Raw genomic sequence first — 19,378 nt, 5'->3', positions numbered from 1 at the left:
GATAAAAAATAAGCAAATGTTCATAAAATGAGTGACATTTTTACTTTTTTTATTTCATCAAAACCTATTTTGCTTGATCAACAACAATACCTGTGATTCCCAATGCTGTATCACAGGAACAAATATAGCAATAACATCTGTAAATAAAAGTATCAGGTAAAGCACCTTGCTGTGCTGGTCATGAACACGAGTAATGTTACTCAGAACAAATGTTACAACATCTTTGTATCTCAAGATATTCACAAGGTCCTTGGCTGTCGTCGGTCAAAAACAGTCTCAGTTATTTGTACACCTGACAACACTGTGCACATGTGCCATGAAAGAGTTACTGTTAGCTTTGACTGGCATTTTGAAGAGATCGCTGAAGTCCTGGTTTTGCTAAGTCGAGAGGTGATTTCTCTTCCTGCAAAAAAAAGTATTTCCTGAGATACTTCATTTGCTGAAACAGTATATTATAGTCTAAAAATTAACAACATGAAGTTAACATAATTGACATTTATTTGGGAAAAACACCTGTTATCTGACAAATTCATATGACATTTGGACAATATCACTGAAAGAACATAAAAAGAAAACTTGCTTTTGAATGGAATGTAGTCTTATTCCATTACCCTTCAAATTTCAATATGATTTCATAACCCCATTTCAATCTAAACCAATTTTCTTTCACTATTTGTGCAGTTTGTAATATTTTGTTCAACTGAAAAGACTTCTTCTACAGACTCATAAGGCCTACCTTCATATTTGCCCTGTAGATTTCTGCAGTGACTTGTTTTTTAAGTATAAAGTGACTGATCCATATTTAGCTCACATGAGTCGGATATGTTTAGAACTTCAATCAATGTTAACAGAATCCAGAGACCTAAGTCTTCTTACAAGTTCTGTAGTTTGTAATTTACTCAGAACCAAACATTTTAATCTTTGTTCTACTACATAATCCTTACCCACTTTGAGGGACACAAGAGTTAAATACATTAAAAGGTTTCTTCTCAAAACCATAAGGCCTGGACATGTCGGGGAAACTCACCAGCTTTCTACTGAAGTTAGATGTATATATACTAGACACTCAACTGCATGAAATGAGGAGGCTGGCAAACATGTCAGACATAATATGACAGCGACTTAACTGCATATGCACATCCAATTTGGTAGTAAGTACGGGTATTATTCCACAGTAACACGTTGTTAGCGGAGTTATTGCATGGCAACCAATTAACCAACCAGAAGTGGACAGCCTTGTTAATTATGTGTAACAAGAGGCCCAATGGGCCTGCATCGCTCACCTGTTATTAATCTAACACTTGTAATCTTAAGATTTCATAAGAACCTATTAAAAGATTTAAACATATGATGCCTCTGACCTTGATTGTCGAACAAGGACATTAGGTTGAAAGTGGATCAAGGTCATTCATTTGAACTAACATGGTAGTCCTTCATCCCAGCATGCTACAGGCCCAATTTCAGTACCCTGGCCCTTTTGCTTATTGAAAAGAAGTCGCTTGAAGATTTTACGACATTTGACCCCTGTGACCTTGAAAGTTGGTCAAGGTCATTCAGTTGAACAAACTTGATAGTCCTTCATCCCAGCATGCTACAGGCCCAATATCAGTACCCTGGGCCTTTTGGTTATTGAGAAGAAGTTGTTTGAAGATTTTAAGACATCTGACCCCAGTGACCTTGAAAGTGGGTCAATGTCATTCATTTAAACAAACTTGGTAGCCCTTCATCCCAGCATGCTACAGGCCCAATATCAGTACCCTGGGCCTTTTGGTTATTGAGAAGAAGTCGTTTGAAGATTTTATGACATTTGACCCCTTTGACCTTTGAAAGTTGGTCAAGGTCATTCATTTGAACTAACTTGGTAATCCTTCATCCCAGCATGCTACAGGCCCAATTTCAGTACCCTGGCCCTTTTGCTTATTGAAAAGAAGTCGCTTGAAGATTTTACGACATTTGACCCCTGTGACCTTGAAAGTTGGTCAAGGTCATTCAGTTGAACAAACTTGATAGTCCTTCATCCCAGCATGCTACAGGCCCAATATCAGTACCCTGGGCCTTTTGGTTATTGAGAAGAAGTTGTTTGAAGATTTTAAGACATCTGACCCCAGTGACCTTGAAAGTGGGTCAATGTCATTCATTTAAACAAACTTGGTAGCCCTTCATCCCAGCATGCTACAGGCCCAATATCAGTACCCTGGGCCTTTTGGTTATTGAGAAGAAGTCGTTTGAAGATTTTATGACATTTGACCCCTTTGACCTTTGAAAGTTGGTCAAGGTCATTCATTTGAACTAACTTGGTAATCCTTCATCCCAGCATGCTACAGGCCCAATTTCAGTACCCTGGCCCTTTTGCTTATTGAAAAGAAGTCGCTTGAAGATTTTACGACATTTGACCCCTGTGACCTTGAAAGTTGGTCAAGGTCATTCAGTTGAACAAACTTGATAGTCCTTCATCCCAGCATGCTACAGGCCCAATATCAGTACCCTAGGCCTTTTGGTTATTGAGAAGAAGTTGTTTAAAGCAAAAACGGATGCCGCACCATAACATAAGCTCACTTGCCCTTCGGGCAGGTGAGCTAAAAATGAACACATGAAACTTGGCCTGACCATTGCACATATAAGATGTATGTTCAAACCTAATTTGGTTAAAATCCAGGAGTGAATAGACTCATTATGCATAAATATAGATTTTCAGTAGGTGAATGTCAACATCCATAATTATAGATGCAGAATCTTCATCATTTATTATATAACTCTAGATCTCCTTACAGCAGACTGTTTATGTAACTGTACCTTGTTGAGGAGTTGTATTTGTGCACCATGTCCCACTAGCAGCAAGCTAACTTCAGTCCTCTCCTCCTCACAAGCCAAGTGTCTTTTAAACAATAAAAAAAAGTTAAATTTTGTACTAAATTATAATGATATAACAGGAGCATTTTCTTTTTTTTAAAGTTTTACTATAAAATAAATCAAAAGTTGATAAACAATAAACCATATAGGGTCTTATTCTATGGCCTCCAGTCCGTGTCCGACATCCAGACTGACATTGTGACATTCCACTTTTAACTATGGCAGTAATTCATAGATATGTTGTCCCAATTTCATCGCACAAATAAAGATAGCAAGAATTGTTTAAAGATGGATAACATAGCATGGATGAATGGCAATTGGAAAAGCCCACCATTTGATGATGGCGAGATATTAATAGACTAGGAGTTCTTACAATGGGGTATTTCCCTCGGAATCCCTGGCATTCACATCCACATTATACTGGAGTAAGAGTTTAGTCAGTTTGACATGACCTTTGGACGCAGCCCTGTGTAGAGGAGTGTGTAGGTATCTGTCGGCAATGTTAGGGTCAGCCCCATACTGTAACAGCATCTCGGCAATCTGTAAAGTACAAAAGTCTTCAACATCAACTGCTCTGTAGATGAGCCTGGGGAAGATTCCCAGGTTACAATGTAGCATACCATTGTAAATGGTACAGAGCACTGTAAATCATATTGCTTTATTCCTTTAGGAATCAACATTTTAGTGCAAACATGAATAGGAATCAACATTTTAGTGCAAACATGAATAGTATCTTTAATGAATGCTGCAAAGTGATGACAGTATATTTAGTTTTAACAATATCTAATATTTTTGAAATGTATAATCTTTGTATAACAGTTACATGTACCCAGACAAAATCATTCTTTTTATTCTCCTTATAGTTAAAAGGTACCACTACATCAGATCTAGATTTAATCATGAAGAATTCCACTTAAAAGTGTTTTTTTACTTCTCCCTTCCATTAGAAAATGAAGCAACAATCAAAGTACTGAAAGTACTGAAAGCTAAGGCAAAAGATATATATATTATTTTTGGAATGGAGAACAAAATAAAGACGAAGTTCCCATCATATTGTACAGAAGGATTTACTGTTAATTTGTTATGAATCAAAGTTTTATGTAAAAGTGTACCACTGTGAAGTTATTCTTCTTGTGTGTACAGTATATCTTTATAGGTTTGTCAGAAGAGTGGTACCAAGTTTCCTCTAGAATATATCATTTTAAACCTTTGGATAATTAATTTGCATAGGAATTTGGAATTGCTTCCCTTTGTCCATACAATGTATTTCATAGAACATTAAAAACTGAAACTGGCATTTACCCCTTTGACCAATACCTGATTATTTTAAACCATTGAATAGATTATGCACAGATTGTGAACATCTTTGAACTTTGCCTTTGTTGTTGAATAAGATATCAACCCTTGCCTTATCTAACAAAGTTACTTGGCATAAAACCATTGACCAATCAGAGTACAGTATGCTAATTAATTAGGCATGGATTTCACTCAACTTTGAACTTATCGTCTAAGTTTGTATATTGATCAATATATATTCAAGCAAGTTATCTTGTAAAGTGTGCACATCGACCAGGGTTGGCATGCTTTTTAATACGTGTGAATTTTGTTCAAGTTTCAATTTTGCATCAGTCAGTGTATATTGTTACAGAACAATATTTATAAGGATGTTTACTTGCCGAAACTAAATTGTGGATAAGCAAGTGGATTACTGCTACCCATAAATTTACAAGTCTCTCAATAATTTTGAAAAACTTTTAAATAAAGTGTTTTACATATTCACTGCAGTGAAAAGGTCTCTTCTTATGAAAAATGGAACTATTTTGAATCTGTGTTCCCATGAACAAATAATATAAAAAGCACTCTAATTCAATATGATACATTGTTGTATGTTTCAATATTGAATAAGATAAACAAAATATAAACATACATACTCACACACACACACAAGATTAGGAGAGTTACATTATTTTCCCTCTATTTCCATTGCATAAATTCTTCACAAAGAAAACAACAACTTTATAGCATATGTTCAGCTTTATCATCTTCATAGGCTAGCATTTGAAATAAGATGCACATATTAATTTCAAATACATTTCAAAAGAGTACTGCAAATGTACCAGCTAGAACACATACTATGTTATTACAGTTGTCATGATTGTTGGTTTCAGAACTGATAGCATTGTGCAACAAATGTTGACAACAGGACTTATTGAAAGTTGAGGTTGCTTGTGTATATGCAAACAGGTAGTGCATGATTTAATGTTGAGAATGATGGATCAAGGTTTATAAAATTTGGTTTGAATACTTAGTTAGGAATGCACTGACAATTTCTCTGTCACATGTACATGAACAGGTTGTGAAGCTGTAGCCTTCACCTTGACTGAATGAAATTGACCTTAAAACTGTCTTGAACAATTGATGTATGAAATTTAGAAATGAAGTTTCAAGAAATATGGTTGAAAACTTAAGAAATAATTGCTTTCATTGACATTGATACAATCTTGTGTGCTATCCCTCTCATATATCACACAAGATTTAATATCAAATGTTGGACACAGTAAAATCGAGCGAAGTTAACAAATATCAAGTTACATATTATAACTTTTATTTTATTTTATTGATATTGATCATAAGCATTGTTAAAAGTACAATGTATACCAGGGATCTTACATTTCTTTTACTACTTAACATTTGCGTTGACTTTTAATTCATTGGACAAAAACTAAAAGGAAGCCATGACCAGTATTTCTATCTTTAAAAACATACTTTTAATTTTTTTTCCAATTTGCTCCCACCACCCATAGTGTTATATTGATCAAAACAAACGTTGTTTCCAACATTTGTGCCCTTAGTCAGTAGTGGGTGTTCAATCACATTCATCAGGGTTTCAGCATCAAGTAGGGGCTGTTCAATCACATTCATCAGGCTTTCAGCATCAATATTCACAGATTCAATCTGTTCCAAGTAAAGATCACTGACTTCTCCATTAAGGAAAAGTTTGCGAGGAAAGCATTTGAACTACATTTGAACTATTCGCTGATGGAAGGATCTGTGGACTCGGCTTTCATGTGTCTGAGAGAAAATGATTTAGTCAGAGGTTCCTCCTCTATAAAGTAACTGACAGATTTCAAAATGTCATGTCACTGTTGGTATAGTTCTTGCAGCCTTTTGAAAAAGTTCATGAAGTCCTCAAAGGTATGAGAGAGTTGGTACAGTTCCTATTTCTCATCCTCCTTTCTCCCATCAATAACCATCCCTGTCTGTTGTAATATTGATTGCTTTCCCCCCCTAAAATAGAACATAGTTACCATATAATTTCTGCACCAGCAATAATGTTTAGAGATGATATTCAAACAAATAGGAGGCATAGCAATATGAGCTTGTATAGTGAGAAATAAGGCATTAAAGCTGAGGAGTTCATTAAAATGTTTCAAAAACATTTCAATAAGTCAATCTCTTTGGTAGCAGAACTAAATATAAACAAAATGTACATTAAATTCAACTTATAACAGCACATCATATGGGGGCTTAAGACATCTAATTCCTTAGGTGGTAAAACATGTGTACATAAAAAGGTACCAGTAAAAACAAAACAAAATTAGTTTAAACACACGCACTTAGATATTCACGGTTTTCATTAATACAAAAGATGAAGCAGAACATCACTCTCCCCTGGTTGTTTCCATAAAGAAGAAATTAACCAGGAAACATGGAGATGTCCATTGCACTCCTTTATTTTGCTTACAATGTGCAAATGTGCCTACTATGTGCTAATAAGCTTTCCATGTTATGGTTTTGTTTTTTATGTGCTGTATGCAAATGTTCTAAATGTGCTTAAATTACCATGTGCTGATGTGCTTACCGTGTTCAATGTGCCTATTAAGTGCTTTCCAAGTGATAAACTCTTTTTCTGAGCTTACAGTATACTACATGTACATACATGTTTTTATTTTATTTTTCCATGTTGTAATATTTTGGTCTCTGTTATTATACTCATGTTTTGTCTTTGTAGCTTATGTTGTATGTTTTGCAAAATGGACGTAAAATATATATTTTTGTATCTTGTACGTGCTCAAGGATTTTATCTGTAGTTTTTGGGACTATATATAGAAAAACTTTACCCCAGTATGAGGAATTGTTTTACACATTTATCATAAAACAAGTTATGTTCAGATTTCAGACAGAAGATACTCTAAAATTGTACAACTCAGAAAAGGTTGAAAAATATTTATAGTTCATTTTTTTCTGCTTAGAAATATTTAATCTCTAAATTACAAATGATAACTGTTTTAACAGGTCTAGTTTCCGAATTGGAAACCAAACCCTGTCTGACCTATAAATGATCATTATATAAGGCCAATTAAAAGTTTAAAACAAATATTGAGTTTATGCTAACCCCACAGATACTGGACACACTAATAGTAATATGATGTGTATAAACTATGATATATTATACACACTATACTTATTGGTGTGTTCGACACCAGTGTGGTTAACCAGACTTATCTCAGATTTGTGTTCTACAATACCCTTAAGTTTTTATATGCACTGTTAAAGTCAGAACTCCTGCTCTATATTAGCGCAGTAAAGATATTTTTCAAATTAACAATAAAATGCCTAGCTAATACATACCTACCCTATTTTTTTCTGATAGTAGAAACACAAGTAATTTGTTTGGCCTAATGTTTCTGTCATTTCATAATATTTAGAACTACTATACTTGTTTAAGTTTCCAAAACATCAAGTAGTATAACAATTGAAACTTCAATGAAAGCCAACATCACAATGAATCTAATAATACAATGTTTATAACATGTTTTTTTTTAACTGAATGAGAAGAAATGTAAGGCCAAATATCCTCACAAACAACGCTTAAGTGAAATCAGTTTGCAACTAAGCAGTTCGAAAATTTTGCAACACGTCTGGAGAAAGACGTTCCTCGTGACGCTGTAATCCACTAGAGTAAAACGTCCGTTTATTATGTTTGTTTTTGCATAATAACTGCTATACATACCGTAGAAGCACCTTCCTTTTTGTCATCACCGCTGACAACATGCGCCATTCTCTGCGGCTTGGTATTTGGTTATAACGGCCCAAGGTAATATCGGCCTGGCCTATTTTACCCAAGTGAAATCGGCCCAAGTTAAAATCGGCCCTACTATGTATCTATATGTTAAATACATGGGATTTATACATTTATAAGTAGAATTATATTTAAATAAAAACATTAAAGGATTTATTTAATTACGTACTGGTGTTGTTGTTTTGTTTTTATTGCCTTACATAAACAATGATGTTCACCTACCAGACTGTTGTTATAGGTGAGTAGCTCTTGAGTACCTCATAATTAACTCCTGAGTACCTCATCACCGCCTCAACTCCAGGTAGCCAATCAAATGTATTGATCACTCACGCAAATGGCGATAAATATGACTGATTTTCTTGGACAATCACTTTCAATCGACTTACATCAATTGAACAACACTTTGCACCTAATCAACATGACCGACAACTCTCTTCATTGTGACCGTGTGGTGAGGCCGAGGCAGCATTCGTTGCAGTGCGACACATGTAGCAGATGGCAACACAGGACATGTGATACTGGTATGTAATTCATATATAGTTTCCATTTATGGCCGAAAATATGGGTTCGTTCAACAAAAAATACGAAAATTCTTTCGGCCATAAAAGGAATAAATTCTTCATCGTTATTAAAGTAACTTGATTTCATTAGATACTTTTAGCCCATTTACAAGTACAATTATATATTGAGATGAAACCAAGTTTCTTTAAATATGTATATTTCATTTATGGCCGAAATATGGTTTCATTTAATACTAGCGCTCGTACAAAATACATGTACGGGCACTGAGTATCTAATGAAATCATGTTTCTCATAAGGTAAGTTTGATGAAAAGCGGATATAAAAAGTTGCACTAAACATCAGTGAATCGTACATGGAAACAGTTATTTGCTTATGATTAAATAAATTGTCAAAACTAATTGTGGCGTAACTCATAAAACTATATTTTCATTTCAGCCTGTTGGAACGCCGTCAGAACCGTCCTTCCAGGAGTGGATCTTCGGGGCTGTTCTTTCCACTGGTGCCAGGCTGTGATGAGGAAGGTGACGAATCTCGGACTCAGGACAGTAGTGTATGGCGGTGAATAGGAAAAAATAGTGTAGGACAGTGAATAGGACAAATAGTGTAGGACAGTGAAAAGGACATATATTGTTGAATAGTGAAATAGTGCGGTGAATAGGACAAATAGTGTAGGGCAGTGAATAGGACAAACATTATTGATCATTTTGAACTTTAGATATAATAATATATTTTGAGACATCAACTAAACATTATGGCTCTTAAAGAGGAGGCCTCCACGTGGCAAGAGCTGGTAACGATGTATACAGATTTTAAAGGGAAAAAAAACTGTATGCATCGGCTAACTTCCTCATTAATCATATAAAAAAATAATTCCAATAATTAAATCTAATTAAATAATGTCAGTGTTTCAGATTACACACAAAATGATAACTATCTTACGCGACGTATATAACAGATTACAATAGTACAGGTTACCTCCCCTTGTGGAACTCGCGACTGAGACAAGGAAATGCAGAAAGGAATTTATTAATTTAAAGATATATGTTCAGAGGTGTATATATAAATGAAACCCAAATAAAGGGATTATTATAACATTATTACATAGGGCCGATTTTACCTTGGGCCGATTTCACTTGGGTAAATCGAGGCCGTTTTTACCTTGGGCCGATATAACCATAAATCTGCGGCTTCGGTCGCATGCTTGGCCACAAGTCACCGAAATCGGGATACATAGCCTTATTTAGGAATCAGTAGTAGGTAAACGTTGCAGAAGTGTATGTATATTGTTCATTGTCAATGCTGCTTTAACAACATGCCTAACATTAAGTCAACATTCGCCTGCATTTTCGTCTTTTCCGCTTCGCGTTGCGAATGATGTCTAGGCCTACACAAAACGAAAGTAAAATGTGCGCATGTCTAAATGTAAGGGAGATCACTCGTGTTTTCCCGCAGTATATGTCTGAAATCATTCCGAAGGTGTTGTTGTTTTTGTGTATATTGAAATAAAAGAGTCCTGTTATATGGTAATACTTCAATAAACGAAAAACACAAATCACACCAACAGACATATAAAATGTAGGCCTATCGGAGCATATTTTCGTTTCTGGCTGAGCTGTAATTAGCGAGAAGGCGATATAAAAATGCAATAGCATATCTTATGATGAAAATAGAACAAAATGATAATACTGCGAAGGTAAAAAAAGCCTTCAGGTTAGAATACCAATATGGAACTAGAGAAGGACAGTGGCTAGTTCTAACATGATTCCCGGTCTCATCTGCCCCGGCCGGTTGATCCCATTTTAGTTAGGCAAGCCTGGTGTGAATCACACGGAGGCGATTTTAGAATTAATTGACAGGATCCGTATCCATTAATAGGTTTGTAATATGAACTTTTTATGTTGATCTCCTACATAATTGTAAGTTATACTCCGCCTTATATTTCGTTAAATTATCAAGTTTACGTAACAAGTGCAAGCGAAATCCTAATTGACTGCCATGTTGGAAACTTCCTCAATCTTTCCGATATAGGTCAGACGTCTAAATATGGGTGTCATGACCAAATATGGAAATTGTAGTAAACATGACCGCATCAGTAGTAATACTATATTTGGCCGTGAAGGCCATATAAGGAAACGGATAACATCACGCGTGATCTAACATGGCCGTCGTTTCTTTTTTTAGAGTTTTTAGTAAGGATTTGTTATTTTAACGATGAACGAATATGCAATATTTTGATAACATTATAATCATATGAAGCGTGAATCAGATATATTATTACTGATTAGCACTTTTGATTATCCTCAGTTAGTTGGAACAGGACCGCTTCATAGCTCTGACCACGCAATATATAATTGTAAACAGGGACGTAAATGTCACCAATTTTAGCCAATCACAGGACAATATTTCCGTGTAAAGGGTTAATCCAGCGACAGTTCCAAGAGTAAATACGAAGTTTTAGAAGGATACTTAGTTCTAACTAAGAATAAGATTATATCCAATGACGTTTGAGTGAACTTGAGTCCGTGGTAATGGATTTTATTTGCAGTTTGTTTAGTATTACTAGAAGGTGACGTTATGTCTCGTTTATGAATATCTGAGCTCATTAACTGAAGTATTTTTACCGGAAGTTGCGTGTAGCATGCATGACCTACATTCAAGTAGCAGTTCCCGATTGAGATAAACAGGGTGCATTTTCAATAAGAATACGACGTTGTGATAAGATCATATGTTCTATAAAGAAAAGTAATGATATTTACAAGCCATTCAAGTGCATTTGAGTCCAAAGTTACGCATAATAAAGACAGTAGGTCCGGTATATGATTCAATTTAGTACCAGTGACTACCGCTAGAGGCCGTCTGTGTGAAATCGACATTTATGAATATCTGAGCTCATTAACTAAAGTAATACCAATAGCTGGCGGCTAACGCCTTAGCTAAAAAGGAGTTTTTCTAGCTTAGAGTAACTTCCCCAGTCACATTCTATCGCTTTCAATATTCATTGTTTTTCATAGGCTTTGCTGCCTATAAATCAGACATTCATTTTGATGCTATTTGTTGGATGGCAACACTGGTATAGTGTCAGCTTGGCAATATTGGTATAGTGTCAGCTTGGCACCACTGGTATAGTGTCATCTTGGCAATATTGGTATAGTGTCAACTTGGCAACACTGGTATAGTGTCAGCTTGGCAATATTGTTATAGTGTCAGCTTGGCGACACTGGTATAGTGTCAGCTTGGCAATATTGGTATAGTGTCAGCTTGGCAACACTGATATAGTGTCAGCTTGGCAACACTGGTATAGTGTCAATTTGGCAATATTGATATAGTGTCATCTTGGCAACACTGGTATAGTGTCAGCTTGGCAATATTGGTATTGTGTCAGCTTGGCAATATTGGTATATTGTCAGCTTGGCAACACTGGTATAGTGTCAGCTTGGCAACACTGGTATAGTGTCATCTTGGCAACACTGGTATAGTGTCAGCTTGGCAATATTGGTATAGTATCAGCTTGGCAACACTGGTATAGTGTCAGCTGAGCAATATTGGTATAGTGTCATCTTGGCAACACTGGTATAGTGTCAGCTTGGCAACACTGGTATAGTGTCAACTTGGCAATATTGGTATATTGTCAGCTTGGCAACACTGGTATAGTGTCAGCTTGGCAATATTGGTATAGTGTCAGTTGGCAACACTGGTATAGTGTCAGCTTGGCAACATTGGTATAGTGTCAGCTTGGCAACACTGGTATAGTGTCAGCTTGGCAACATTGGTATAGTGTCAGCTTGGCAATATTGGGATAGTGTCAGCTTGGCAACACTGGGATAGTGTCAGCTTGGCAACATTGGTATAGTGTCAGTTTGGCAATATTGGTATAGTGTCAGCTTGGCAACACTGGTATAGTGTCAACTTGGCAACAGGTTTTCTGTTTTCTTTTTTATTGTTACATATATATGAACATTAAAATTTCTAAAACAATGTAATACTGTATTCCATAAAGATGCATCACAACGTGTGATTTTTATGGAATTTTTCTTTTGTAAAAGATTTATACTAATATTTCACAGTAGTGACAATGATAATAATACAGTTTAAATTTGTTGGTACTCTTAACCTTAAACATGAATTAGACCATTTCTTCTCAATCAAGTCAATGAAGTGTAAAATGTAGGTCAAATTCAGAATCTACAACATGCCTACAGTAGTCAAAACCAATCAGTATCATAGCAAATATGATTACCCAAATATGGACTGTCACGAGCTTCCTTAATGTGATACACGAGGGAGTATTAAAGAATCCATTAAAGTGTAAAATGTTTGGTCAAATTCAGCATTTACAACATCTGTTCAGCAGAGCAGCCCAAGTATCATTCATGTAACACTTAAAGTTACCCAGATATGAACCTAACAATATGTCCTAATGTGATACGAAGCAAGTATGTCAAATAGCATACTCAGTTATGGCCCACAGGCATTGCAAAATTGAACATGCACAGCAAACAGTAACTTTCTTGAGAAATTTAAGAAAGATCCCTCCAGCAAATCTTTAGAAATAGCAATAAAAAGAAGTGTTTACCGAACCACAATGGACTATGGATGATGCTGATGGTGAAGAGAGAGGGGAAATCTCTTTGTTTTCTTGTGTTTTATGTATGGGAGTATATAACAGATATTTTCTTTTAAGTTGATACCTCATATCTATTCTTTGAGGCTGCATAGTGGAGGGAGCATTGGCCTGTTTGGTTGACGGCATTAACTTGAGCTCCAGCTCCCAGGAGAAGGGAGACAATCTGGTCCCTTCCTGCTGAGGAGGCTATCATCAGTGCAGACCAATTGGACTGAAAAAACACCACAAGATGAATCTGATTAAGAGAGTTCCATATGGATCAGTTAATATTCATTAAAAACTTGGAAATCTCATTTACAATCACTGTCATGACATATATGTACAATGTATATATATATATTTTAAAATTTATAATATGTATCTAATGTCAAAAATTGTGCATGTGATAATCATCATTTTGATGAAGGGCATTAGAAACAAAATTGAGGACAATCTACCAATTTCCAACAAGAACAATAGGACATATTTTTAATCTTTAATTCAGAAAATTGTATTGTCTAAATTTAGTAAATTATGACATCACTAGTATCTAACACCATTTATATTGTCTTCATCATTTCAAGGTTGCACAATAAGTGACACTTGTTAAAACCAAACATCATTGGTGATATTAAAGATAATTTTTGAATCCACATGTACATGTTTAAAAGTAAACTGAAACATGGAGCACACACTGAAGACATGTAGTTCAAGGTCTAAGGATTAGGTTGAGGAGGGACAAAACGTAGCAATTTAACGTGAACGTGAAACACAGTAACTCTCACTCTGTGCATCTTACAGTCATTGTACCTCATCTCTAGCATCTACAGGGACATTGTATTTGAACAGACATTCCACAATAACTAGGTGGCCTGCAGACGCTGCCCAGTGCAGTGGCATCCGGTTCGTCTAAAATGATATAAAGAAAAAAGAAAAACACAATTTATATTTGTACTAATTACAGTATGAACATGTTTAGAACACAAAACATCTAGCCATTCCTACAAATATTGTTTCTTGGTCAGAATATTAATATCTTAAAGGATAAATAAACTAGCTATACATATATATATATATATAGCTTGCAATTGATCAGTTAATAGAATGAATATATTGTAAATTGTTGTTTATTTTCTTTTAATAACCAGCAAACGCTAGTGTCACAAACACAATTATCTGACATTTTACATTATAATCATTCATGAGATTACACAAACCTTCCAAGTATGTTTGGTTGAGTTATCACTAGTTCATATCTGAAAATTAAAGCTATAATGATCGTACGATGTGGTAGATATAACATGATGATGCAAAACATATTCTCATTAACATTTAACAGTATTAGAGTTATTCCTCTTGCACCGTCGGGTAATATGGAGTGTAAACATGTGCGTTGTATTTCAAATCTTTTTAGAATCATGAAATCAACGAAACAAGATTTCAGAATTAGTGAATATGGTGAAAAACAAATTTTACTAACTTACTAACACCCCTGAGTAGGCCTACTGAACTCAATGCTACAGAACAATGTGTCTTTCCTAACAAAAGTGAAACGGTGGCAAGTCCCTTTAGCATCCAATGTTATTACCTCGTCGACCTTTGTTGCCAGGTCATTGTTGTCTCTTAGTTTTTGTTTCAAAATTTCCAAATGTCCATCAAATGCTAGTTTGCAAACATCATCATTGCCCGCCATATTAGTAAACTTCCGGTTTATGAAGCGCTTCCGTTTTGTACCTATTAATTTGTTACGATCGTTCTGATTAGTTGTTAAAAAGATCAACAAACCAATCAACTAACATTTCTCATATATACTGAAGTCAACCTACCTGAACAGGTAATGTTAAATAATGTTTACACAAATAATTACGCATATCGTGTCGGCTAGATAAGATCTGTGACATGAGTAGCCGGGGACGGGTTGCAACTTACGTTTAAGGTTATTTCGCTAAAATTGTTATGTGGAAAACGTCAAAGGTGAAGACTTCGGAAACTTTGTCCTGACTCCTGTGATCACCTGTGGCTGTGACAGTTGACACATGAGGAATTTTGTCAGACGTCAAATAATACCATTCACACAGAGTTGAAGGACGCTATTCATGTATACCTTCACATATAAACGCGAAAACTGGAACATGGCTTTATATAATGGACATATGTACATGAATGATCTTTAAAGTGGTAGACATTATTTACCCATCATGTCTCTTCGTGTGAGGCTATTATTCAGCTTTCCACATTACCAAATACTTGCAGTTACTATCATTCTATCATTGGTTGGTGTGAGTGAAATAGTGCTTTCTGTCCTTGGCTATGTGCAGAAGATATGGGGCTACGAGATGGGAGGAGGAATATGGGGCGGAGCTGCTGCCTTTGTTGCTGGTGTATTGGGTATATTTGCTGCTAATAAGAAAGGAGTAGGCATTGTCCGACTGTTTCTGATTTCGTCAATACTATCCTGTTTCCTGTCTATTCCTGTGATGGTGTTATCTGCTGGTGGACTCGACTTCAATAGTGGTTTTTACAGGAACATACAGGGGTATATGAAGATTGGCTACAGCTCCACTAAACTTGTCCATGGGTTTTTACTGGCACTAGCAGTTGCTCAGTTTACCATATGTTTGACAACAACTCTTGTTTGTTTGAAACATTTATACTGGAACGAATGGGTAATCAAAAGACAACATGCCAGGCATCTAAGGCAGATAAAAGAAGAAAACCAAGCAAACAGACACCGAGCAAGACGTGCAAGCACAGGCAGTTCTGCACCTTTAGTGGCAGGAAATTCTGGAGAAAACCCCAGCAGGAGGCATCGAAAACACAAACATCGAACGAGACCAAGGAGTAGAAGTAGTGCAAATTGCAGTCGTGGCAACGAGTCTGTGGTCAATCATGCATCACACGGTGATACCCCTGATGAGCGAAGACATGGACAGAGTCACAGAAGGGAGAATGGGTCTGATGCTCCAAACTTTCATGCAATTACATCTGCAAATGATCCACTCATATCAGATGCATCAAGAATACCTGAAGTTGGATCAAACTTGATGAGTGTTAACAGTGCAGAAATACTATCGCATAACGTAAGGAGCAATGGGTATGATTCTTTAAGAGCTTGTGATGAGCTTGAAAATTTTCAGCCTCCATTACCTATAGAGGATGATGAGGAATTGCCTCCTTATGAGGCAACATTAAGGCCTATTGATGATGAATCTGTGTTTCCGATGTCAATAAGTGAAAATGTATCTTGTAGGAGTTCAACAATTTCATCTGGAGATGAAGAAGTACAAGCATGGGACAGTGTCTCTCAAATACAAAAGCATAAACCAACAAGCCCTACACATTCTTATCTGAACTGTGCCCAGGAAACAGATGTCAAATATAAATACTGCCCTACAGCTTCAGTACTGTCCGATTCTTCTTCCCTCCCAATTGGCTCAAATGTGTTTATAAACAGTGAAAACAACAAGAAATTGGGAAATAACAATGATCAAACTGTCAGTGATAATAAAATGACTGATCCGCAAGGTGTGTCTTACCATGAATTTACACGTGATAGTGATAAAATCATGGGAAAGGAAAAACAAAGGACACAAAGCTTTCTACAGGAGCGTGCAATGGCTAAGGAGGGGGCCAAGAATGCCAGTAGGAAAAGCTCTGTTCAGGACAACTCTGACAGAGAGGATGATAAGTACAATATGATATCTCCTTTAGACTATCAAGAAATACAGAAACCCTGTTTTCTACCACAGACCAATCAACCTCCACCAAAACCTCCTCGACAAGGTGTCATAGAATCATGTACCATGCATGAAATACTACAGCAGAAAGGATCAGACTTTCTTCAAAATAAATATGATAGCAATGATTCTACATCATCCCTTTCTAAAGACATCCAGTTCATAAAGGAAGGACCTCCGATGCAGCATGCACCTTCTGAGGGAAAGCTACCAGAAACACCAGTATCACCATTCTCAGAGGTTTCATGGCATTTACTCAAAGACTTTCCATCAAAGCAATCTCAATCAGAATTAAAGGTTGCAATGGGTGCCAAACCAAAAGCACAGCCTGTACCACTTGGTATTCAAAATCGTGTGGTCACTAGTGAATTACACAAAGCAAAATTTCTTGGTGATCATAAACAATTACCTGATCAGACTGTACCAAAGGAATGTAGCTTAAGCAATGTTTCCGAATCAATGAACCATAGACAAAGACAGATTCATCAACTGTCAAGGCTTTCTCACCCACCAAAATCAGCCAAGAGTTCCACTATTTTATCAGATAAATATTCCAAAGGTTTCCTGGCAACACCAAACTCATCAACTGGCAAGGAAAACGGACAGTCTTTTTGTTTAACTGCAGTTAACATCTCTAATTTCTCCCCCACACAAACAAGTACCATGAAGAAAGATATGGATAATCGTGTCAGGAAACCAAAAGCAGCACTTACTAGTGCATTGGGTTCTAGCCCTATTGTCCCACTCCAAAACAAATCTGATTCGTCTAACTATAAGGGAGGAAAGTATGAGTTAAATCCTAATCCAGATATATCTAGAGGACTGAGTTCACAAAATGATACACAAACTAGAGATACTGTGTTACAAAAACATGCAGATATCGACAACGTCACTAATGAAAATAGAAACAGTAACAACTTATCCATGGCAAATGTTTCTGCTACTAATACTTCTGACCTTCCTGGAGCATCAGCTTGCAGAAAGCATTATAGAGACAACTGTGAAATGTTGGATGCCGTGATGCCTGTCGGAACTGGCCAAGTTCCATTGGATCGATCAGATACATCTAGTGAAGCTGTAGGAGTTGGTGCTTATATGTCCACTCGACCTAATACACAACAAAATTATACTCAACATAAACCACAAACAACTTTTACGCAACAAACAAATTCTACACAACCTTATCCATTACAACTGTCAATACCTTCACAAAACCCATATTCTACAGGAAAGTTAAATAAGTCAAAACAAAACAAAACTTCACAATCAAATTCTACACAACAAAAACCCTCACAACAATCAAATCCTATGCAACAAAACCCATCACAATCAAATCCTACACAACAAAACCCCTCACAACGATCAAATCCTATGCAACAAAACCCTTCACGACAATCTAATTCTACACAACAAAACCCCTCTCAACAGTCAAATTCTACACAACAAAATCCTTCACATCAGTCAAATCCTACACATCAAAATAAACCTATGTACAGTTTGCTGTTGTGAGCTTTAATATCATCTATATTTAATATAAGTGGTGCTCATAACTTGATGTAATACAAAGTTAAATTATTTAGCAAATATATTCATTTTCCTGCATTTTCATGAAATTATATATCACTGTGATGAACCATCTAACAACATGAAGTTATATATCCCTGTGATGAACCATCTAACAACATGTAGTTACATATCACTGTGATGAACCATCTAACAACATGTAGTTATATATCACTGTGATGAACCATCTAATAACATGAAGTTATATATCACTAAGATGAACCATCTAACAACATGTAGTTATATATCCCTGTGATGAACCATCTAATAACATGTAGTTATATATCACTGTGATGAACCATCTAATAACATGTAGTTATATATCACTGTGATGAACCAACTTACAACATGTAGTTATATATCACTGTGATGAACCATCTAATAACATGAAGTTATATATCACTAAGATGAACCATCTAACAACATGTAGTTATATATCACTGTGATGAGCCATCTAATAACATGTAGTTATATATCACTGTGATGAACCATCTTACAACTTTTAGTTATATATCACTATGATGAACCATCTAACATCATGTAGTTATATATCACTGTGATGAACCATCTAATAACATGAAGTTATATATCACTAAGATGAACCATCTAACAACATGTAGTTATATATCATTGTGATGAACCATCTAATAACATGTAGTTATATATCACTATGATGAACCATCTAACAACATGTAGTTATATATCACTGTGATGAACCATCTAATAACATGAAGTTATATATCACTATGATGAACCATCTAACAACATGTAGTTATATATCACTGTGATGAACCTTCTAATAACATGTAGTTATATATCACTGAACCATCTAACAACATGTAGTTATATATCATATATCACTGTGATGAACCATCTAATAGCATGTAGTTATATATCACTGTGATGAATCATCTAATAACATGTAGATATATATCACTGTGATGAACCATCTAAGAACATGTAGTTATATATCACTGTGATGAGCCATCTAATAACATGTAGTTATATATCACTGTGATG

At 35.7% G+C, this 19,378-nt stretch overlaps 2 protein-coding genes across 2 annotated transcripts; one reads left to right on the top strand and one right to left on the bottom strand.

Annotated features, from left to right (window-relative positions):
- Positions 1–32: 32 nt before the first annotated feature.
- Positions 33–14,771, bottom strand: LOC110452068 (26S proteasome non-ATPase regulatory subunit 10-like). The gene is made up of 6 exons (XM_021500350.1): positions 14,647–14,771; positions 13,869–13,967; positions 13,144–13,290; positions 3,224–3,390; positions 2,794–2,875; positions 33–403 (listed from the first exon to the last, which is right to left on the bottom strand). Exons 1-6 carry the CDS (start codon positions 14,749–14,751, stop codon positions 332–334), a joined length of 672 nt encoding a protein of 223 aa, XP_021356025.1. The 5' UTR covers positions 14,752–14,771; the 3' UTR covers positions 33–331.
- Positions 14,772–14,879: 108 nt separating this feature from the next.
- Positions 14,880–18,942, top strand: LOC110452060. Its single transcript, XM_021500342.1, has one exon. It carries the CDS (start codon positions 15,257–15,259, stop codon positions 18,302–18,304), a length of 3,048 nt encoding a protein of 1,015 aa, XP_021356017.1. The 5' UTR covers positions 14,880–15,256; the 3' UTR covers positions 18,305–18,942.
- Positions 18,943–19,378: the final 436 nt, after the last annotated feature.

Source organism: Mizuhopecten yessoensis, unplaced genomic scaffold (assembly GCF_002113885.1).
Source record: "Mizuhopecten yessoensis strain PY_sf001 unplaced genomic scaffold, ASM211388v2 scaffold6373, whole genome shotgun sequence".
Taxonomy (NCBI): Eukaryota; Metazoa; Mollusca; class Bivalvia; order Pectinida; family Pectinidae; genus Mizuhopecten; species Mizuhopecten yessoensis.
The sequence above is the reverse complement of the archived record's forward strand: the minus strand, read 5'-3'. Positions and strand labels throughout refer to the sequence as shown.

Excerpts from the sequence above, each read along its gene's own strand:
- LOC110452068 (XM_021500350.1), bottom strand. The coding sequence starts at position 14,751 with ATGGCGGGCAATGATGATGTTTGCAAACTAGCATTTGATGGACATTTG. Across the intron at positions 3,391-13,143 it reads CCTCAAAGAATAGATATGAG|ATTGCCGAGATGCTGTTACA; the intron begins GTATCAACTTAA and ends TGTACTTTACAG. Across the intron at positions 2,876-3,223 it reads TCCGAGGGAAATACCCCATT|ACACTTGGCTTGTGAGGAGG; the intron begins GTAAGAACTCCT and ends ATTGTTTAAAAG.
- LOC110452060 (XM_021500342.1), top strand. The coding sequence starts at position 15,257 with ATGTCTCTTCGTGTGAGGCTATTATTCAGCTTTCCACATTACCAAATA.